Source organism: Typopeltis vanoorti, chromosome 1, assembly GCF_054136105.1.
Source record: "Typopeltis vanoorti isolate ZY-2024b chromosome 1, IOZ_Tvanoo_1.0, whole genome shotgun sequence".
Classification (NCBI taxonomy): domain Eukaryota; kingdom Metazoa; phylum Arthropoda; class Arachnida; order Uropygi; family Thelyphonidae; genus Typopeltis; species Typopeltis vanoorti.
The window spans coordinates 83,026,337-83,051,068 of NC_143549.1; the positions used below are offsets into that span (position 1 = coordinate 83,026,337).

General features: G+C 37.9%; 1 protein-coding gene across 1 annotated transcript in view; it reads right to left on the minus strand.

Annotated features, from left to right (window-relative positions):
• Positions 1 to 24,732, minus strand: part of LOC150110163 (muscle calcium channel subunit alpha-1-like) — a 1,246,847-nt gene that overhangs the window by 58,084 nt on the left and 1,164,031 nt on the right. Inside the window, exon 43 of the mRNA XM_090391329.1 lies at positions 14,532 to 14,876. Within this exon, the coding sequence (XP_090247455.1) occupies positions 14,532 to 14,876 (345 nt within the window). The remainder of the gene's footprint in view (positions 1 to 14,531; positions 14,877 to 24,732) is intronic.

The following is a 24,732-nucleotide window of genomic DNA, read 5'->3' on the forward strand; positions in this document are numbered from 1 at the left end:
TAGAAAAAGCAACTGACACAATGAAAAAGGAAAAGTTGGTCCTTGTTGCGGATCTAAATAGCAGAGTAGGAAATGATTGCCAGACATACAAAAATATTTTGGGAACATTTGGAGAAAAGAGCAAAGCTAATAATAATGGCAAATATCCGTTGGATTTCTGCTCAGGACATGGACTGGTTATTACCAACACCATGTTCCAACATAAAAATGTGCACAAATTCACATGGAGAGAAGAGGCAAGGAATAAGAAAAGTCCCATTGACTATGTTATTATTGATAGTGATGTTTTCTCCCTGGTGCAGGACACCAGAGTGTAGAGAAGATTTGAAATTGGAAGTAATCACAATTTAGTCTTGAGCAGGATAAATTGAATTTCATACTGAAAAAAATAACATGTAAGAAAGTTTTAAAGCGAATAAAAGTTGAGCATCTCTCAGATGTGAACTGTGAACTAAAATACACAAAAATTATTGAAGAAAAAAATGAAAGAGTTTGAGAACAGGAGATTCAGTGGCAAGCCTTGAAGAACACCCTGATTGATTCAGCTAGAGAGGCATGTGGTGAAGTTGTCTGCAAGGATAGAAAAATTAGAACTCCATGGTGGATACAGGAATAAAGAGGCAATGAAGGAAAAGAAGAAAGCATATCAAAAGTTCCTGGCAAATAAGTCAGCTTGTGCTCTTAGAGAATACAGAGACAAATGTAAGAAGGTTAAATACTGTGTAAAACTAGCTAAACAAAAGTCATGGGAGGACTTTGGCAAGAACATAGAAAATAAATATCAAGAAGGTGGCAAAATATTCTGAAGGTTGTTGATGAAGCTTAGGAATGGAGGAAAAAGTGCTGTAAAAGGAGTTAGAGATGATAAAGGTGACATGAAAATGGGAGAAAAAGATATCCTTGAAGTATGTAGTAATTACTTTGAAAAACTGCTAAATGAAATAAGAAGTGATGACAGCACAGTGGTAAAAAACACTGACCAGGCTTGCAGTCAGGAATACATATCCATATTTGAAGTAGAAAAAACCATCAAAGGCTTGAAATGTGGAAAGGCAGCAGGAGTAGATGATATTCAACCAGAAATGTTGAAGTATAGTGGTATAAAAGTCTTACAGTGGCTGCACTGCATAGTTCAGAATGCCTGGACAGAGGGATGAATTCCCGATGATTGGAGTAGAGCTCTCATAGTACCCATATATAAAAAAGGAAATAAAACTGAATGTGAGAATTACAGAGGTATATCCCTACTGAGTGTTCCTGGTAAGATATATGCAAGTATACTTGAGAAATGGTTGAGAAGAATTGTGGAAGAAAAGACTGGTGAAAAACAAGCTGGATTCAGGTCAAATAGAGGCTGTCAGGATCAGATCTTCACTTTACGACAAATAGTCGAGAAGTCATGGGAATATAACAAAGATCTGTATTTAAGTTTTGTAGATCTGGAAAAGGCATATGACAAGATGCCAAGAGGGAAGCTATTCAAAACGCTACAGTTATATGGTGTCAATGGGGCATTATGTCAAGCAATACTTAGTCTTTATTTGAGTTGTGAGTCAGCAGTTAGAATTGAAGGAAGTATAGGAAGATGGTTCGGTGTTAAATCTAGTGTCAGACAAGGATGTACATTATCCTCTCTGTTATTTATTATCTATATGGATCACATTATGAAGGAAAGTGGTATTAAGCCTGATATCAAAATTGGAGATGTTAATGTCAGCTCTTTGCTTTATGCAGACGATGTTATACTTCTAAATAAATCTGCTACACGTCTGCAAGATTTCCTGACTAATTTGAATAACTGTTGGAAATAGATGTGGTATGAAGGTCAACAATAACAAGACAAAGACAATGAAAATAGGCAGAATCATTGAAAATGCCAACTGCATTGTGAATGGAGAACCTGTGGAACAAGTAAAACATTTCAGCTACTTAGGCACGATTTATAGTGAAGATGGTAAATTAAATATGAAAATAGACAACAGAATCAAAGTTGACATGGTAGGAAGTCAATATAATAAATTCATATGGAATAAGAGAGAAATTAGTCAAAACACCTAAATTAGCTGTATACAAGCCAGTGTTCAAACTAGTTCAAATGGCGATATCATATTAAAAACGAGGATATTAGGAAAGAACTTGAACTTGTCAGCATCCAGGAATGCATTAGCAGAGCCAAACTCAGGTGGTATGGTCACTTAAACAGAATGGGTGAGGAAAGATTACCAAAACAAGTGTTCTCTGCCAGGTTGGCAGAAAACAACCTAGAGGAAGATCAAGATATAGGTGGATTGACATGGTACAAAGTGCCTTAGGCGATAGAAATATAAGATCTCATAATGCTGGAGTCTTGACAAGTAACAGACTGATATGGAGGAAAATTGTAGATAGGAAGTTAGTAATGATGTAAATTTTTTCACGTAGTACTATCATATCCTGTACACCCCTTGAAGGTACATGGCAGGAATTTGATGATGATGGCCAACATAAATTATGTTCATCACCACTTACATATATCCAAAATCAGACCACCTTCTCTTAACAGAAATCCAAATTGCAGCTACATCAACCACAGTTCACCTTCAATGGCTAAATTATACTTTTCATGATTCATTTCACCACAAAGGTGGCACCTATGGCTTTGTACATTTTAACACTGCCCACTAGAGAATGCCGAATTTAGAATCCCACTCCCTGTTTTTGACGTCCTCTGGATGAAGGTTTCCTTGCCACACTTAGTAACATTTCAGCTGCATTTACTGGTCTCCGGGTTCCGAAAGCCACAAAGACCTCTTCACCTTCCTCTCCATGAAACTTGACCCTCTCCAATCCAGCTACTGAAACAGCAAAGTCATCATTCTAGTTGACCTGAATGTCTCCAACTGGCTCCATTCTCCAACACTACAGATCAATACTGCCTCCATAACGCAATTTGAAGAACGAGGTACATTGAGCCCTTTGATTAGAAAAGGCCTAAGTTTGATTCCTGTCATGATGGGAGGAATCTTTATATGGGCTTTTTCAATTGAAGGTGAGTTAGCCGATCTTAATTGGAGGTAACAGGGTTTTCTCTCCCAGAAACTGGGTTTTTCATCCTGCATACAGACAAATCAGCCCTTGAGAACACACACGCAATTTACATACAAAAAAATACTAGTTGTGGTGTTGGTGAGTGGTAGATGGTGCTGATGTAGTTGATTGGTAGTAGTGGTTCGGTGTAGTGGTGAAGACGGACAGTTGTACAGTAGTTGTCCTCCCATGATGAGTTTTCAAACTCTTTGGCGGTGTCATGAATAATAATAATAACAACAACAGGACATGATGCAGAAGTTTTTGATATAAGTAACAATCTAATGTAAATGTGCAGTTACCTGCCCAAATTCCAGATAATCTCCTCCACTCTTCCAATACCCTTAATCTTTTTTAACTAGTTCTCCTTCCAGACACACTGTAGAAGTTAACTCTCCTCTTGGCAACAAAGACCATAATGTAATGCAAGTTTATAGTCTCACAGATTGTCCCTCCTCTGATCATACCTAATCTTGTGTCCTTCGGCACTACAATGGTACAAAGTGGGATGATCTCCAGAACTTCTACTACTACTACTACTACTACTACTACTACTCTTCCCCATGGCATGGCTATTGCTTCAGCTTGTCTGACCCAAACACCTGCACTGGAAGAGTCACAGGAATCATCCTCAGTGGCATGAAGACATTCATCCCTAATTATATCAAAAATTCCCATCCACTTTGCAACAGAAGATGTATGAAAGCATTCAAAGAAAAAAAACTCAGCTTACTGCAGGTAGCTTGTATCAAGAACCCAAGCTTCATACTCAGCCTATATGGAAGCATGCAATAAATAAATCAACTCAGCAAATCTAAATCCAACTTCATTGAAGCCACTAGCAGGAAACTTGTCTCTCATCTAAACAGCAACCATGCCTTCTGGTCTCTTGCAAAAACCATTAGATGCAGCTTCTGCTTACATGCTCCTACCTCTCTCCCATCCAGATGGCACCATTGTTACAGCACCCAAAGAAAAAGATGACATCCTAACATCACTATTTTTGTCTAACTCCTGCAGAGACAATGCAAGCAAATCACCTTCTTTCACGATAGAAAACGAACATCATATGGCTCCTATGGCCTTTTAGCAGAAAGAAATAATATGAATATTAAACAAACTGAATACTACTACAAAGTCGTCTTGTCCTGAGGGCATCTCTCCTACTATATTCAAACTTTGTGCAGCAGAGCTAACACCTTCTATACTCAGCTGGCACCTAACCCATCTCATGGAAATTAACATATATATCCAACCCCAAAAAAAGGAAGCAAAAGCCTAGCATCCAACTATTGACCAATTGCCAATCACCTAAACCTCTCCAAAATAATGGAGAAAGTTATCAATGGTCAACTTCTTCACTACCTAGAATCTCACCAGTTAATCAGCAATCACCAGTATGGATTCTGTCAATCCAGATCCACAGCTGATATCTTTCTTACATCACTCACCACTGGACACGTGCCATGGAAATGTTTCTAAAAGTGTGCCACTGTCACCCTTGACATTTCCAAGGCTTTCGATTTTGTTTGGCATCAAAGCCTGCTTTGCAAACTGTCTTCCTTCAGTCTGCCTGACAACTTCTGTAACTGGACGGCAAGTTTTCTCTCTGTTCGTTCATTGCATGTCATGATGGACAGTACCATGACATGCAATGAACTCTTTTTAAGCTTTATGACAAATGCAGGAATATCTCAGGATTCTGTTCTCTCATCTACCCTCTTTGTCTTATACATAAATGACTTACTCTCAATCACTACAAATCCCATTCATAGTTTTGCTAATGAAAGAACTCTCCACTCACCTACTCCTTTGAACATGTTCCTAGACATTCCTTACATCAAGATCATCTGCAATCAGTGCCTTAAACACTGATCTCCATGCAATCCTGCAGTGTGGCAAGGATAACTTAGTCACCTTCAATGCTGCTAAAACACATTCCTGCCTTTTCTTTAACAAAAGAGATCTAAACTCACCTTCCCTCATAATTCAGTAATACAAACATCACCAGACAGGATGAACTCTCTTCTAGGACTGACATCTCCAACCTCTCTTGGCACAATCACAACAACAGCTTCCTCAGCTTCTAAAAAACTAGGCATTCTTTTCTGCTCAAGAAACTATTTTACACCCGCCCAGATATTATTATTATTATATCATACCTCCAGGAAGTCCAAAAATTCATCAAAGGAGGGCATCAACTCTTCATCTCACTACTCCAGCAACCTTCATCATCTAACACCAACACCATCTACTGCCGATTACCAGCACTAGTGCTTTCACAGACAATCACAAACATTCATGCCCATGGTGGGATTTGAACCCACAGCCTTTTGACTGGAGAGTGGATACGCTAACCACTTGTCCAACCAGGCCGGCATATTAACCCTATATAAATCCCAAATCCGCCAATCCTTAGAATACTGTACACACACATTTGGAGTACACACAAGTTTGTGCTCCAAACCTCCTTAAAAATTCTTAAAAAGGTACTCCATGGTCACTGCTCCAGTGAATTGGCAAACATCATTCCTCCACTTGCTGCTCCTATTAAAACAAGAGCAGCTGCTGCTATCTAGCATCCCTTTACAGTACAACTGCAACTCATCAAAGTTGCTTCTCCTTTTCCTCATGATGTGTTTCCCAACAATTTCAACCTGTAGCTCTTTAAGAATGTCAATAGGTTTCTTCTTTCTCAACCTTCATCTGCACTTCATACACACACAGGACTGATGTGCTATAGGTTCTTGTACCTCTTGTGTGTGTGTGTGGGGGGGGGGATAAATATGCATATATATATATATATATAAATGCATTTTGGAATGAAAAAATTACAAGTTGTGTGCTGCTATTACTAATATTTGATCTCCATGGAGTCAAAGGACTCATCGTGGGAGTTCTATACTCTCTCGTGAAAAAAGAACATCAAGCTGTTTTCTCCATTTCTGCACTCACAACACTTTCAGGAAGTTCATTCTGTTCACCATTCACAGATCCTGCTTTTCACTCCCATGCTCACATCCTCTTTATAAGGTTTCCAGGAATGACCTCTAGTTCTCTCCTTGCTTCCCTCTACTCTATGAAAAATCATCTCCACATTAATCTGGTAACAACCCCTTACCAATTTATGCTCAATCTTATCTCCTCTTCTTTTTCTATTCACAAGGCTCTGTAAATTGAATTCTACCAATCTCTTTCTCATATATGACATTCCATAGATCCAAAAAAATAACTTAGTAAACTTTTTCTGGACTTCTCCAATACATCCTCATCCCCCCCCCCCCCCAAAAAAAAACAGGCAATAAAATCTACACAGCATAGTTCACATGTGGTTTGAGCAAAGCCTTATATAAGGAAATATAATCTCTTTGCTTCTGTATGTCAGTGTACTCTTCATTATTGCCATAATTCACTGAAACGTTCTTACCATTTTAGCAACATTACCCTAAACTTGAAGTCTTTCATCTCTTCTATGTCCTCCAAAATTTCTTTATTAATTGTATACTCTGCATCATCATCATCACTAATGAGCATTACACTGATTGTGAGTGTTTCAGGAAAAATATTCAGGAAACAACTGAATATTTTTCCTGAAATCATTTCTTGTATCACTGATTTACATATTACACAAGTGAATGCTACACTGATGGAAATGAGCTGCAGAAAATTGATGAAGACACAAATTTTGGGGTTACTTACTGGTGACAAGGTGTTGAAGTTTAAACAGAATGGGCAAAGGGGACTAAAATAGTACATCAGATTACTTGGTTGTTGAAAAACAGACTTGCCAAGCAGGGATAGAGATTATTATACACATCTAGTTGCCTAGATTCTAGGGAGGTAGTGGTGGGGAGGATCTAGAGACAAATGACCAAGATTGTGGCAAGTCTATGGAATGCTACCTATGATGACAGTTGAAGATCTGTGGAATACAAAAATTAGTCAGTAAGCAATAAAGATGGAACATGCAGAAACATACAATATTAAAAGGATTTTATAGGACTGACACCAAACATTTTTCCAAATGGCAGATGGGAAAAGAACAAGAGTTCTCCCCTGGAAATTGAGTAAGTGTGTGGTGGTTAGTACGGTATTAGGACTAAATTTTTTTACTTGTAGGGTGGTGGATAGACCATTTTGAAATGAGCTGCCAGAAGGGGGGGTTGCAAATGCTTTATCAGTGAATGAGTTCAAGGAGAGGTATGATAAGCATTGTGTGAATAATGGTTATTGCAGACTACCCATGATGGATATACTTGATATACTTGACTCCATGGATATACTTGAGAAAATAATGATTTCAAAATGCTCTGTCAAATTTTGAATATGTAAATGATCTGATTTGTTAAGCCATAAGAATTTTTGTTTATATGGCTCAACAAAATTTTGTAAGGATTCCAAATACGAAGTTTCAGTAAAATCCATTGAACCATACATCAGGAATTATTGTTACTACTATTGCATTATGATAACTTTCATGGAATCAAAAGACTCATTTTGAGAGTCCCATTATTCAAACAATAATTATACCCCCCCCCCACTTAATCTCATTCACTGAGACAGCATCTATTCATTCATTGCCCTACTCTCCAAGCAAAAAGTCTAGTGTTTTTCTTGGCTTGTCATACACCTAAAGAAAGATATTAAAAATTAGATACAAAAGACAGTTTCTTTAGTATCTAATCTGTAAAATAACTTTAGTAACTTACATGTTAATATCATATTCCCTTGCTCTCACCCATTTGCTATCAGTTAATTATAATTAACAATACAATTCCCAAATAATTATTTGGGAGGGAATTGTACAGAGTAAGTAGCCAGATGAGTGAAAAAAATTGATTGGGCTAGCATCATCTTAAGTAGCAGATACAGTACAGTTGTAGCTCAGCTAAGTTATTATCTTTTTAATATTAGTGAAATTGTCATATATATTTGGTGGTATATTTTGTTTATTTTACTGTAGTTAAGTCATGTAGTTTTAGTAATCTATTATTAAGTGATATTCTTTTCAGAATCGCTTTTTGTTATGGCACAGATATGTTCAAGAAAAATGGCGACCAGGACATTGATGTTGGTTGATATCAATGCAGGATTTAGTTCAATGTATTCTGTTTGTTGTATTCATTGCTGAGAGTGAACGGTTTGTGGAAAGAGAGCAAGAATGTAGAAAATATTTGTCAGAAATGTTTTGTAAATGAATATAAGAAATGAGAGTTGCAAAAGAATGAAGTAACTGATAACAAGGATATAAGGCAGGATTATCAGGGTGTTGTGGAGAATGCAGTAGCAGAAGCAGTGAGTGATAGTGCACAAAACACAGCTGAAGTTTGAAGGAAGTGGCTGAAAGTAATGTGGATGATGAGATGCTAGCACGGAAAGAAATTGCATGCTAATGTGGACTTTTTCACAGGATAAAACATGAGATCAAGTGACTGGAGAAACGATTGCCGAGTGGTAAGGAAGGATGGAGCATGAAAGAAAGAAAGAGTGAATGAGAAAAGCATAAAAATGCAACATACTGGGAGAAAAGAGATAGTATTGTATGGGAATTTGATGATAATTAATGAGAAAGTGACAAAAGCATGTTTTCCAGATGTGAAGATAAACAATGTTAGTGGATGTTGTAAGTATGCAGAAGAACGGAGTGAATCAGTTCACTGTATTGGCTGGCACACATGATTTGAAAGGCGAAAAATATGCAATGAGAGAAGATATAAAAGAAGAGTTTATTATTATTATTATTACCACCCCAAGACCTCATGGAGTCAAAAACTAATCTGGGAGGTCCTTTTACCACACACGCACAGTTCATTATACCGTATTTTTAACACATTCAAACTCATTGCAGACACCACATTCTCAGGCAAGGCATTCCAATCATTCACAACTCTGCATGAAAAACACCTGCCTCTCACTCCCCTACTCACGCCCTCTTTATACAGTTTCCAGGGATGACCTCTGGTTCTCCCCTGATCTCCCACTATTCTTTGTAACACTTCTCCAGCATTGATCCAAAACAACCCCTTACCAACCTGTAGGTCTCTATCATATCTCCCCTCCTCCTCCTGTACACCAGACTCTGCAAATTACATCTTCTTAATCTTTCCTCATACTTCACATTCCAGAGGTCAGAAACTACCTTAGTCAGTCTCCTTTGCACCCTTTCCAACATCTCTTCATCCTTCTGAAAACCTGGTGACCAAATCTGGGCACAATAGTCCATGTGTGGCCTAATCAAAGCCTTATACAACGGAACAAGAATCTCCCTACTTCTAGATGTCAGTGTCCTCCACATCATTCTAGAAGCCTTTGTGTTGTCTTCACAATTTTGGCGATGTGCCCTCTAAATTTTAGGTTCTTATCCACTATCACTGCCAGATCTCTTATTTCCTCTAACTCCAACAATATATTCTCACCAAGTAAATTCTGCATCCAATCTTTGTTTACCAAATTTTAAAACCTTACATTTTGCAACATTGAACTCACATCCCCATTTCCGTGGCCAATCACTCAATCTATTCAAGTCTTCCTGTTAGGCCACAACATCTTCACTACACTTCATGGTTCATCCCAACTTTGCATCATCTGCAAACAACTAAATAGCTCCATCCAAATCTTCACCTATATCATTAATATACAAGTTAAACAGCAATGGACCTAAAACAGACCCCTGAGGCACTCCACTAGTGACTTTCCTTTTCCTGGATATCACATCCCCATACACAACTTATTGATACCTATCAGATAGCCAGTCCCCAATCCAATGCACCAATCTAATATCCAACCCCATCTGCTCTAGTTTGACTGTCAACCTATTATGAAGTACTCTATCAAAAGCCTTTGCGAAATCCAAGTATATTACTGTGTATCCTTCTCCTCTATCCAAGGAAGCAGTCACTTTATTGTAATAAGTAAGTTGATTACTAAAACCTGACCTCTCTTTAGCAAATCCATGCTGTCCATCAAAGATAATACCATTGTTATCAACCCAACTCTGGATCCTAGTTGTCACAAGCTTCTCCAACAACTTAACCACAACACCTGACACACAGATAGGCCAATAGTTTGATGCTTGAGTTCAATCACCTCCTTTATGAAGTGGCACAATCTTGCCCTCCTTCCATTCCTTAGGAACCTGACCGAGTGCAAGACTAATATTAAAATATATGTCAAGGCAGATGTCAACTCCCTGGCACATTATTTCAGAATACGTGGTGATATATTATCAAGTCCCACAGCCTTATTAATATCTAGTTTACTCAACACCTCATACACCTCTTGCTCACCTACAGTCAGTCTCTCCTCCCCATCATCAACTGTGCTCAATCCCTCCATGAAGTCACATTCACAAGATTGAAAGATCTTTATGAACTGTTCATTAATTATCTCCACCACACAATCTGCATCAGCTGTCTTTATACCATTTTCTCCAATCAATGTCGTCCTTCCATAATTATTCTTTCTTTTGTTGGCTACATAACGAAAGAACTCCTTAGGATTCTTTTTGGCTTCATTAGCCAACTGCTGTTCATACCTCTCTTTAGCTACCCTCACCAACCAAGTCACCCTCCTTGCTTAGTCTTTGTAGACCTCATGGAATTGGTTATTTCGACTTCTCTTATGCTGCCTCCACAATGCCCTTTTTCTCTGTATTGCACTTAATCTCTTTATTCATCCATGTCACACCCACCTTATTTAACCTTCTCACCCTTGGAATACATTTAGACATTGCATCAACTAAACAGTTTTTGAAAATCCCCTAAGCTGCATTGATCTCTTTTCCAGCTAACTCCTCATTCCATGCTACACCCGCAAGCTGTCTGCTGAGTTCTTCATAATCCCCCCCCCCCTTGTAGTTCCACATATACGCTTTTCTCACAGAGGTCCTGGCGCTACTGGCAACCATCCAGGTAATCACCTCATGGTCACTCTCACCAATTGGTGGATGATTTGACACCTCATTTACAATTACATCCTGTGATGAGATGACCAAATCCAAGACCCTTAATCCTCTTGTGCCCTCTGTTACAATCTGTCTGAGGTAGTTATCCCTCAAAAACTCAAGAAACTCATTTTCTTTACTTCCAGTTGTTATCTCATCATTCCAGTCTATATTGCCATAATTAAAATCACCCATAATGATCACCCTTTTCTTATTTGCTTGGCTAATTTGATTGTACATTTCATTATCACCACCATCCACATTACCTGCTCTATAACAACATCCCACCAATTATTTGATGCCATTCACCTCTATCTCACATCATACTGCCTCAAACCCACTGGCGCTATTTCCCTCTTGCATCTCCACTTTATATGGACATAACTCTTTCTCTATCATCAATAGCACTCCCCCTCCCTTTTTTACCCCCCCTCTGCCCTCACAAAACAAATCATACCCTTCCATCTCTATTCCTGTCAGGATGTCATCCTCTTCCAACCATGTCTCACTTATTCCGACAATCTTTGGGTGAACAGACACAATTAGTGCAACCATTTCATCTGCCTTGTTTCTTATACTTCTAGCATTTGTATACAAACATGACAGCTCATTTCTAGATCTACAGCTAGTCCACTGATACTACCACTCACTCGATGTGATCTCTCCATGCTCGATTGGGGCCATTTCCCTTTCTGCTTCTTCATTTTAACCTTTTCAATTCCAACTGTTTCTTCTTGATCCCTGGTCATCCCATTCCTTTCCATCGCAGAGTAGTTAGTGGAAGCAAAAATGAAGAGCAAGAAAGTAAAGATTGTAAGTCTGCTGCCTCAGTATTATAGGACAGAACTGAGAAGAAGGGCAATGATTACCAATAAGTCAATAAGAAGATTGTGCAGGAGGGACGGATTGCAGTTTATTGATGTATGGAGTGAATCTGATGGACAAAAGAACTTGCATATGCCTGATGGACTGACTTCAATTATTTTGGAGTTAGATGTTTGGAGAAATTGTTGTTTAGTGAGAGTGTTGTAGTGCAAAACCAGGGAAATTAGAGATATTAGGGAGGATAAAATCTAGCATGTGCCTGTCCATCCATGTGATATACAAACATGGATAGAGTAATGATTATGCAATGCCAAACAGGATTTCACAGGTCTTCAATTTAAATGGGTTGGTAATGATTTTACACAAGGGATAACTATAGGTATTAAGGGACATTAAAATGCATGTATATGAATGCAAGAAGTATCAGGAATAAGGGTGATCAGTTCTTGGCATTGGTCAGCTCAACTTGACCAAAAATTATAGGCATCACTGAGATCTGACTTCACTCAGATCACTGAGATTAACAGATGTAATCATCTAGTGGTTAAGATATTACAGTGTGGCCGCAATAACCCAGGTTCAAATCCTTGCCACGGCAATTTTTTTAAGGTCTTTCAATCTTGTAAATGTGACTTCATGGAGAGATTGAGAGCAGTTGATGATGGGGAGGAGAGACTGACTGTAAGTGAGCAAGAGGAATATGGGGAGTTGAGCAAACTAGATGTAAATAAGGCTGTGGGACTTAATAATATATCACCACATATTCTGCAGGAATGTGCAAGGGAGTTGACGCCAGCCTTGATATATTTTTTTAATACGAGTCTTGCACTCGGTCAAGTTCCTAAGGAGGGCAGGATTGTGTCACTTCATAAAGGAGGTGATAGAACGCAAGCATCAAACTATAGGCCTATCTGTGTGTCAGGTGTTGTAGTTGAGTTGTTGGAGAAGCTTGTGAGAACTAGGATCCAGAATTGGGTTGACAACAATGGTATTATCTTTGATGGACAACATGGATTTGCTAAAGGGAGGTCATGTTTTAGTAATCTACTTACTTATTACAATAAGGTGACTGTTTCCATGGACAGTAACACACTTAGATTTTGTAAATGCTTTTGATAGATTACTGCATGATAAGTTGATAGTCAAACTAGAGCAGATGGGGTTGGATATTAGATTGATGTATTGGATTGGAGACTAACTATTTGATAGGTATCAACAAGTTGTGTATGGGGAGCGATATACAGGAAAAGGAAAGTTACTAGTGGTGTGATTCAGGGGTCTGTTTTAGGGCCATTGCTGTTTAACTTGTATATTAATGATATTGGTGAAGGTTTGGATGGAAATATTCAGCTGTTTGCAAATGATGCAAAGTTGGGATGAACCATGAAAAGTAGAGATGTTGTGACCTTACAAGAAGACTTGAATAAATTGAGTGATTGGGCACGGGAATGGGGATGTGAGTTCAATGTTGCAAAATGTAAAATTTGGAAAACAAAGATGGGATGCAGAATTTATGCTTGGTGAGGATATATTGTTAGAGGTGGAAAAAATTAGAGATCTGGGGATGATAGTGGATAAGAATCTGAAATTTAGGGGAAACGTAGCCAAAATTGTAAACCCACACAAAGGTTTCTGGGAATGATGAGGAGGACACTGACGTAGAAGTAGGGAGATTCTTCTTCCATTGTATAAGGCTTTGATTAGGCCACACATGGACTATTGTGCCCAGATTTTGGTCACCTGGTTTTCAGAAGGACGAAGAGATGTTGGAAAGGGGGTCCAGAGGTGACTGAGTAAGGTAGTTTCTAACCTATGGAATGTGAAGTATGAGGAAAGATTGAGAAGATGCGACTTGCAGAGTCTGATGGACAGGAGGAAGAGGGGAGATATGATAGAGACCTACAAGTTAGTAAGGGGTTGTTATAGGATAAATGCTGGAGAGGTTCTATAGAAAATAGTGGCAGATCAGGGGAGAACCTGAGGTCATCCCTGGAAACTGTATTAAGAGAGTGTGATTAGGGGAGTGAGAAGCAGGTTTTTTTCATGCAGAGTTGTGAATGATTGGAATGCCTTGTCTGAGAGTGTGGTGTCTGCAGGGAATTTGAGTGTGCTTAAAACACTGTTTGATAAAAGGACTTCCTAGATTAGTCTTTGACTCCATGGGGGTCTTGGGTAATAATGGTAATAGTAATAATAATAATCTGGTTGACTGAAAATGATATAATTACAGGGATAGAGTGTAAAGGTTATTGCATGTTCAGGGAGGATAGAAGGAACAGGATAGGAAGTGGGGCATTGTTGATGATAGCTGCAGAATTACAACCAACAAAATTAGAAGTTGGAGAGGATATTAAGTCTGAGGGAGATTCATATTCGACATTCCAGAGGCAGAAACTACCTTAGTCATTCACCTTTGGACCCTTTCCAACATCTCTTCGTCCTTCTGAAAACATTCACCATATATATTCTATATCTCATATAAAATTTATCCTTAAATGTTTCAAATTTCAAATATTGAAATAATTTATATTGATGCATGTATGCATCACAGAGAAAGAGAGAGAGAATTGTATCACACAGAGTATCTTTAATGTTTCGAAATCAGTTTGATTTATGAATTAACATTTAACCTAATATATCATTAAATCAAACAAGAACATATTAATATATTTTAACCAGGCAGCAGAAGAAAACATACTCAGCACAAATGTAAGTTTGAGATCTAAATGGCAGCTTCTCTCTAATTTTATTAGTAGGCTCATGCTGTGGAGTGCTAGTTGTAGAAGTGTGTGTAGCTAATGTAGAGCAACTTGTATTAGCGGTAGGTTGATGGCTCAGTGAACGGAGAGGGATTTCTTCACTGCACACATCACAATGTTCCTCATCACCCTCTCCATAAGAGCTGGCATCACAGCTACTGCAGAGGTCAGCAGGGGAAGGTAGGTAGGGACGGAATTGTCTGTTACAAGGGGAGTCACAAGTACTGCCACATGGAGACTTTTTGCCATACTGAGAAAGGTATACATCATCTACCGAGAGAGAGCTGTGAGAAAGCAGTTGTTAGTAACAAAAGAATATCATATTACTAATCATGCACAGGGATGGGGTAAAGATGGGAAGCAAAAATTATCTGCTTGAAATTTGGGAGGAAAAAAAAAAGGACAAAATATGCATCAAAATATTTCTTTCTTTCTTTCTTTCTTACTTCATAAATATCCAAAGATTTGTATGATATATTAAATTAATTACAAATTCAAATCTACAATTTTATACTACTCCAGTAATAAAATATCATAAAAATATTATATTATACTTATTTCAAGAAGATCACATTTCATAATATTCATTTAAAATCAGACATCAGTCTCTCTCTTTCTCTCTTTACCCCACAGCAATTAGTTTGCCAATATACAGTTAAACTGCTTACATCTTAAACCCAAAAAAAGTGGAGAGCAAATCGTTTCTTTTGTCATTAACACAGTATAGATATTATTCATTGATTCACATATGCTAAGCATTTAAGTAGTCACATTTGCCAAGGCAAAAATGAAATTTTTGAATTTCATTTTTGCCTTGGCAAATGAAACAAAATTTCTTTATGTTTCATTTGCCAAGAAAACAAAAGAAATTTTAGAATTTTCATACAGTATAAATTCATAAGAGTAATGAAGTGGCTATATGAAGGATTTTCATAGGAGGAAAGGAAGAGATTAATTTTTTTTTTTAATCTACCATCAAATAACACAGGCCTGCAAAATTCGAATCATGAAAAGTTGTCTGGAAACAATTAACTGTTTCTGATTTATTTTTGACTGCTGATTTCAAATATCTTTTCCATTTTTCTCTATTATGTAAGGATGTTTCACAAAATGGATCTCAATATTACAGTAAAATAGCTTTAAAACACATTTTATTTTACTTAATATAATGAACTTAACCACCTCTTTCAAAGCTTTCCACGCTTTTTTTTCCAACAGTTGCCATTTTTTCTTCAAACAGTTTCCTGATGTCTGGACAATAAAAATACCTTCTTTCAATTTTGCTGTAGATAATCCCAGAAATTTTGCACAGATATATTTAAAACACTCTCCTTCTTTCATCAAAGCCTTGACAAATTACTTCATCAATCCCAGTTTTATGTGAATTAGGGGTAAAAAAAAGTTTTGTGTAACACATTTTAACTTTCAGGTTCTAATGTGACTCTTTCTGGCCATTCCTTCTTGATCCAATGTTGCTCATGATCTCGGCTGTCACACTCGCACAAAAAGCACCGGTATTTGATGTATCCTCTTTGTTGTAACAAAATCACAGATATGACTTTAAGAACACTGCAAACTGTTCATTCATGATCAGTGTACTTAAGTTTGCTGAGAACGAAGGCTAAATTTTCGTATCGTTCTTTCAAATGCATGGAATGTGCCTGGTACTGAAGCATACTTATTGTAATTATGGAGAAGCACAGCTTTGCAGCTTCTTTTTTGAGAAATCGATAAACAACCTCCAATCGATGACTTCATATTTTACGTAGAATTTGCTTATTAGTCCAGAAATCAATGGGATGCTGCATACTCTATGGGAGGAGTCAAACTGGAGGAAGTAGGGGAGACAAGAGATCTGGGGTTGATGATTGATAGAAACCTGAAATTTAGGGGACATATTGCAAAGGTAGGGAAGGCAACACAGAGGATTCCTGCAATAATGAGAAGGACACTGACCTGCATAGATAAAAGGGTTATCATTATATTGTATAAGACTCTGGTCAGACCATTGTTCTCAGATTTGGTCCCCAGGATTTGAAGGGAATAAATTAACTGCGGAAAGGGTACAGAGGCGGATAACAAAGATTGTTTCAGGACTGTACAATGTTAGTTATGAGGATCAGCTGAGGGAGTATGGACTGCAGAGTTTGGTGGATAGAAGGAGAGGTGATATGATTGAGACTTTTAAACTGTTGAGAGGTGGTTACAGGGTTGACACTGGGGAGTTCTTTCATTTGGTTGAACAGCGGGAAGGAGTCATGACAAGGGGCCATCCCTGGAAGTTACGAAAGGAAACTGTGAGAAAGAGGGCGAGGAGTGGTTTCTTTGCATGGAGGGTGGTTGAACCATGGAGTGCATTGCCTGATGGAGTGGTGGAAGCGAGGATGGTCAATGAGTTCAAGGAGTAGTATGATAGACTTTGTGTTTCCTAGGAGGGACCTCCCTCGATGAGTCTTTTGACTCCATGGAGGCCTGAATAATAATATCGCTACAGTAAACTAAATCACCTTCATCTGAAAAGAAAGGAAGAAAAATTTCTTTCTCTATATCTAAACCATGAGCAAGAAGTGCCAGGGGCTAACAAATTCTTTTCATTTAGTTTCGAGCCCAGCAGTTCAGCAGATTCCTTAGGAAGACCCAAATCTCTGACCAAGTCGTTTAAATTGGTCTGTGAAAAAGGTTCAGGTGGGATACTATCATGACTAAAGTTCAACTAAAGAATCACACAAGAAAATGTGTTTGTGACAACAGGAAAGTCATCCATTATCTCGGCAAATCAGATTCAAAGTAGCCACCTGCACTTATATCTGCATTCCTCCCTCCCTCTCCTATGTTAAGAATGAGAAGTTTTGTGGAAATTTCTTTATTTTTCCTAAAAAGGCACTTCAAAAAAGCACTTATACAACTAATTATCTGTAAATAAAAGAGAATGAAAATAAATACCAATGCATTGAATTTAAATCCAAATACTACTAATAAAAACGATAAAATTAGAAAAGGGAGGCCTTAGACTCATCGAGTAAGGCCCTAAACATCATGTCCACACAACTACTTGACATTCTCACAGTATCTATCATACCTTGCCTTAAACTCACACACTGTCACAGCACCCACAACAGACTCTGGCAGCTTATTCCACACATTCACCACTGTAAAAGTAAAGAACCCAGCTCTAACATCCTTGCTAACGACACTCTAGCCCAGCTTCCATAGATGTTCCCTAGTTCTCCCACCACCAGTCCTGATCTCTCAAAAATATCCTCTGAATTAATCTTACAGAAACCCTTTAGCAATTTGAATGTCTCAATCATATCTCCCCTTCTCCACCTATCAACCAATTTCTGCAACCCACAATTTGGGTAGAAGTTGGGTAAAATTGGTGGGTGATGGAATTTTTTTTACTATTTTTTCTGAACTCAGAACCTAAAATTGGTGGGTGATGGAATTTTTTTACTATTTTTTCTGACCTGAATCTATAAGAATTAATTATTACTTCTCAAGCAACTTTTCAATTGCAGGCCTGTGTAATAATAAAAGTTCAATGAAATCTTTTAAGATGAGTGATGGCTTTATGTCCTATCTTTCAGCATAGAGTGACACATTTACTTTTTTGGAGAGACCAGATTCACTGGACTACTCAGCACACAATGATAAAGGACTGCAGTCTGACAATTACAAATATATTTTAGCATTTCATTATTTCACAAAATTAGAAATTGGGTAAATTGGTGGGCAATGAAATTTTTTTTTACTATTTTTTCTGAACTCAGAACCTAAAAATCTATAAGAATTAATTATTACTTGTCAGACAACTTTTCCATCGCAGGCCTGTGTAATAATAAAAGTTCAATGAAATCTTTTAAGATGAGGGATGGCTTTATGTCCTATCTTTCAGCATAGAGTGACACATTTCCTTTTGGGAGAGACCAGATTCACTGGACTACCCAGCACACAATGATAAAGGACTGCAGTCTGAAAATTACAAATATATTTTAGCATTTCAAGTAAAAAGGAAAAAAAAAAAAGGATATTTTGTAGGATCTTGTTCCACAGAATTGATCATTATTATTATCACCAACATCTCCACAGAATCAAAAGAATCATCATGAGAACTCTCTGCTATCCCACTCAACTCATCATACTACACTTTGTATGTAGCTACTGTTTCTACATTCACCAAACATTCAGACAATTGCCATCAACTCAGAAAGCAAGAATGATGCTTTTGCTCACTCAAAGCCTGTTGTCTTTCCCTATTTTCCACAACTGCTCTATGAAAAAAAATCTCTTCTTTAATGCAGTACAAACCCCTCACCAATTTAGATGTCACAATCAATCAGCCTTCTCAGTCTCATCTCTTTAAAACTATCATGATATCTGTTAATGCAGACTTAATGTTGCCTTAGTTGCTTTTCACTGAAAAACTTTTCAAAATCTCTTTATATGCTCAACAAACAAGTGATTATTTGTTGAGCATATTAACCATATAAACCACATACTTTCCACTTTATATAAACCATATAAAGTGGAAATAAAATATCATACATCAAATATGTACATATCAAATCAAATATGTCAATGTCCTCTACCTCTTCATCAATAGCAGTAGAGGAGAAGGAATGAGAGAGACCTATGGGAATGAAAGAAGAGGAGAGAAGGGAAACAATAGGAGAGAGGGAATGGTAAGAGGTACAATGTATGGTGACTCAATGATCTGTGGTGTTCAAGATAGGATACGTGAGGAGTGTTTGCCAGGAGGAACAATAGAAAGGGTGGCTATGGCAATTAAGAGAGGTGAAAGGGTGGATGAGATGATTGTGATGGTAGGAACAAATTACTTGAGTGGTAATGTAAGTTGGGCAGCAAGAGATATGAGATTTTTGCTTGAGGCTGCATGGAAGAAGACAGAGAGAGGAAAAATAGTGTGCGTGTTGCCTAGGTATGATAATGACGAGCTGAGCAGAACAGCAGTAATATTGAATAAACATAATAGCTAGAATGTGTGACAAGAGAGGACTGGCATATGTGGATGCTTGGAGTGCATTTGAGGAAAGAGAGGAATTGTATGTGAGAGCCCGCTTACATTTGAATGAGGAAGGACGTAGGCATCTGGAGAGATTGCTGTTCTGAACGAGTCAGTGTGCCCCAGGGAGGATGATAGCAGGGGTGGCCTATTGTGGGAATGGATACTTGGGAGAAGGGAGACGATATCAGGTAACACTGAGCCCAGTGGAGTCTAGAGGGGATAATGCTGGGTATAGAAACAATGGCATTTATATGCTTTATACCAATGCCAGGAGTATCTGGAATAAGGGAGAGGAATTGGTGGCACAGATAGCATCAGCCTGGCCAAAAATTATTGGGATCACTGAGACATGGTTGACAGAAAAGGATATAACAGGAATAGAAGTCGCTGGATACAGCATTTTAGGGCAGGATAGGAGGGGAAAGTGTGGTGGGGTACTGCTTATGATAAGTGACGACTTATGTCCTCTAAGAGTGGAGGCTTTTGGAGGGAAGTGAGACAAATGATTTTGAGAGCATGTGGTATGAGGTAGAGGTAGGCAAGACCGGATATTTAGTGGGGTGTTGCTACAGACCCAAGAGCACAGAGAATGGGGACCAGGAGATGTTTAGACAGTTAAGTTTGGCAAGTGCAAGAAGAATAATTGTTAATGGAGATTTTAACTAGAGTAGTATAAATTGGAAAGAGGAAGATGCATGTAGCAATAGGGGAATGGAATTTCTAGAATTCTTGAGGGACAAATGTCTTAGGCAACATGTAACAGAGGGAACAACAGGTTCAAGAGTTTTGGATTTGGTTATAGAATCAGAAGAGTTGATAATAACTGAGATGACATCTCTTCCACCAGTTGGAGAGAGTGACCATATGGTTTTGACTTGGAAAATGAATAGTCATGCAGCAGTATCAAAGAGACGGGAACTTATGTGGAATTATAAAGCATGATTATAATAGTCTTAGATGTCAACTTCAGGAAGTTTCATCGAGGGAGAAATTGGAAGGCTGGGTTATCATTAGTGCGTGGGAAATTGTGAAAGAATATTTGTTAGCAGCAATGGTAAGTTGTATACCACAAATGAAGAAGAGGATACAATTTGGAGTAAAGTGGATGACAAACAATATCTCTATGGAAGAGATATAAGGAGACAGGTGAAGAGAAGATGCATGAAGAATATAAGACACAGGCCAGAAGAGTGACTAGTGTGGTAAGAAAAGCAAAACTGTTATATGAGAGGAGATTGGGCCTAGGATCCAAAGAAAATCCTAGGGAATTTTTTAGCTATGTGGCCAGTAGGAGGAGAAATGACTGTGGAAGAATGATACTGTGGTATAAAAATGGGAATAGAGTGACTGATGCAGATGACATAGTGGAATTGTTCAATGAACACTTTATTGGAGTATTTCATCTTAGAGGAGTCAGTTTTAATGCTAGAGGGATAAAGCAGGTTCGAGGTTTAGAGGTACAGGAGGAGAGCATGTTCCACATACTGGGTACTCTGGATGTCAGTAAAGCTGTCAGAATGGATGGTATTTCGTTTCAGGACTGTACGAGTTTTGAGAGAATGTGGTAGGGAACTGACTGCCTTTAACCTGGCTTTTCAATGAAAGTCTGGCTGCAGGAAAGGTGCCCAGAGAATGGAAGGAAGGTAAGATAGTGCCATTGCATAAGGGTGGTAACAGACTGGAAGTGTCTAATTACAGGCCAGTAGTTGTTAAGATCTTGGAAAAAGTAGTGAGGGACTGTATACAGCATTGGGCAGATGAGGATAATGTTATCTGTGAGAATCAACATGGATTTGTGAAAGGGTGCTCTTGTTTTAGCAATATGCTAGCCTTTTATAATAAAGTTACAAGAACATTAGATGAGGGAAAGGTATATACTGCAATTTTCTTAGACTTAGCGAAGGCATTTGACAGGGTGCAACACGATAAGCTGATATTTAAGTTGCAGCACATGGGTCTGGATATCAGATTGGTCAACTGGATTCAGGATTGGCTGTCTGATAGATATCAGAGAGTTGTGTATGGCGGAGCAGTTTCAAGGAGGCAGAGGGTTACAAGTGGGGTCCCACAGGGCTCAGTACTAGGACCTATATTGTTTAACCTTTATATCAATGACACAGCCAGTGGATTGCAAGGGGATATTCAGTTGTTTGCGGATGATGCGAAGGTGGAAAGGATTGTTAGTAATAGTGCAGATGTGGTAGCCCTGCAAGAGGATTTGAATAAGCTAGATAGATGGGCAAATGAATGTGCAAATGTCAGTTTAATGTAGATGATGCATTAAACTGACAGAGGATGCTGCATACTCTATGGGAGGAGTTATACCGGAGGAAGTAGGGGAGACAAGTGATCTGGGGTTGATGATTGATAGAAACCTGAAATTTAGGGGACATATTGCAAAGGTGGTGAAGGTAACACAGAGGATTGCTGCAATTATGAGAAGGACACTGACCTTCAGAGATAAAAAGGTTATCATTCTGTTGTATAAGACTCTGATCAGACAACACTTAGATTATTGTTCTCAGATTTGGTCCCCAGTAATTGAAGGGGATAAATTAACTGTGGAAAGGGTACAAAGACGGATGACAAAGATGGTTTCAGGACTGTACCATTTTGGTTATGAGGATCAGCTGAGGGAATGTGAACTGCAGAATTTGTTGGATAGAAGAAGGAGAGGTGATATGATTGAGACTTTTAAACTGTTGAGAGGTGGTTACAGGGGTGACACTGGGGAGTTCTTTCTTTTGGTTGAACAGCAGAAAGGAGTGATGACAAGAGGCCATCCCTAGTAGTTATGAAAGGAAACTGTGAGCAAGAGGGTGAGGTGTGATTTCTTTGCATGGAGGGTGGTTGAACCGAACCATGGAATAAATTGTGCTGATGGAGTGGTGAGAGTGGTCAATGAGTTTAAGGAGTGGTATGATATACTTTGTGTTTCTTAGGGGGGGGGGGCTCCCTTCGAGGAGTCTTGACAGAATAAGATGCTCGCCACAGAATAAGATGGAAGAAAGCCACAGTAATACACCGCAGCAAGTTCAAATATGAAAGACTATTCATGGAATCAGCCTCAGCCCTTAGGAACATGCCAAACCTCAACAAATTTGGATGCATGAGACTGCCCCAAATTTGGGAAACATTTATCAGAAGACTTCAGCCCAAAGGCCAAGAACTACCAATATAGCCTGCCATGGTGCACCATGAGGACTTTAGGAAAACGGTAGCTTCCTAGCTTCGGTTCTCATTTGCTGTTATGTAGTACTTGCGTGCACTTGGCTTTGTATTAAGTTCCCAAGAAGATGGCAACGTGATGTTTGCCGAAATATCAGAAAGTATATATTAAAGTTTATTTAATTTATATTTCTAGTGTACGCTGTCAATTCCTTAATTATTAGTTATCATGTTTAACCAGCATATAAGCCTCTCTACAAGAAGAAGAAGAAGAAGTTTATCAAATGACATCTAAGTCATCTTTTGTGTTATTCTGAATCTCAACTCCTTCTCCACTATAACCTCCAAAATCCCTGGGCATAGCAAGATGATAATCAGAAACTTGTAACTTTTTACTATGCCTGGTTGACCAAGTGGTTAGCATATCTGCTCTTTAATCAACAGGTTGCAGTTCAAATCCCGCTATGGCATGGCTGTTTGTGATTGTCTTTACTGTCTATCTTCTACTGGCTACATACTTAAATATCTCTTCTGGCTGGTGTGGGACAACCACCTCACTTACTGAAGGTCTGAAGTGGCTTGAAAATGTTCCATGTTGGATCTCTAGGGCAAGGTTTCTGGTCTGTGTAAAAAAATAAATGAAAAAATACAAATATATATATATATATATATGATTAATTTACATATATATAAGTTAATATATATATACATGCATATATATAAGTATAGCCACATATATATAATATATGTGGCTTCCACCCACAAAAATAAAAAAAAAAAATAAATAAATAATAAAGATATTATTATTATAACAAATTCCTATAGAATCAGACTCACTGTGAAAAGGCTAATGAATGAGCTATTGTTAAGTATTTATTGCTGATGAGCAATAATTGCTATTATGTACTGTCCATAAAAGTAAGTAGCAAAATATATAAAAATCTATATATATAAAATTCTGAAGACTATAAAAATAAAAATTTGTATAAAACCAGCTTAAAAAAACAAATATATATATATATATATATATACACACACACATACACACATGTATGATGAATTATTGACTCAGTTGAAATACATATTATGAAAAGAGTTGAATGACTTTAACTGAGAGTTAGGTAAAAGGGGATTTAATAGTAAAACACGACTAGTTTCAGCTTATAACAGTCTTCATCAGGTGACATTATAAAAGAAAAAAAACTAAACACTGAAGGTTAAAAAAACTATGAACAACATAGAGAGTCTCTATACATAATTAGTATAAAAACGTTGTAGTTGTATTTAAAGCTGTTCTTTCACTTGGATGCATTGTTAGGAGAGTGCGTGCTTGCAGCATCGCATGAAACACCAGTACATGATTACAGCTGAATGACTATCTGGGAGGTTGTAGCTCAAGTTATTATTTAGATGTTCAGGGTTGAGGATGATTTCCCTAGATTCTGCGATTTTTCTCTCCAATTCATCATGGCAATGAAAAATGTTAGTAGATCTGTCCCAGCGGACTGTATGACTTGGGGTTTCATCATTAGGATTAGCTGAGAAAAGGACATGGCTTGATGAGGCACTGACTCGTTGTCTCTTGTAAGCAATGACCCTCATGTGTTCCTCCATGCGTAATTCAATAGATTTGTCTGTCTGGCCAAAATAAGGAATATCACAATCACACCAAATTTTGTACACACCAGGAAATTTAAGATGATGATGACATGGTTTTGGATGGCTTATTAAGGAGCGAATTTTTGGAAGTGGAGTGAACAACGTTCTGATATTGTATTTTTTTAGAACCTTGGCTAATTTTTGTGAAACTGAACTTATGTAAGAGATATATTGCCTTTAAATGTATTTATTTCTTCTGTGTGATGACTAAGAGGATTAAGAAGGAATTTTTCAATAATTCTTTTAGAATATCCATTAAGTAGGAAAGTAGTTTTGAGATAGTTGAT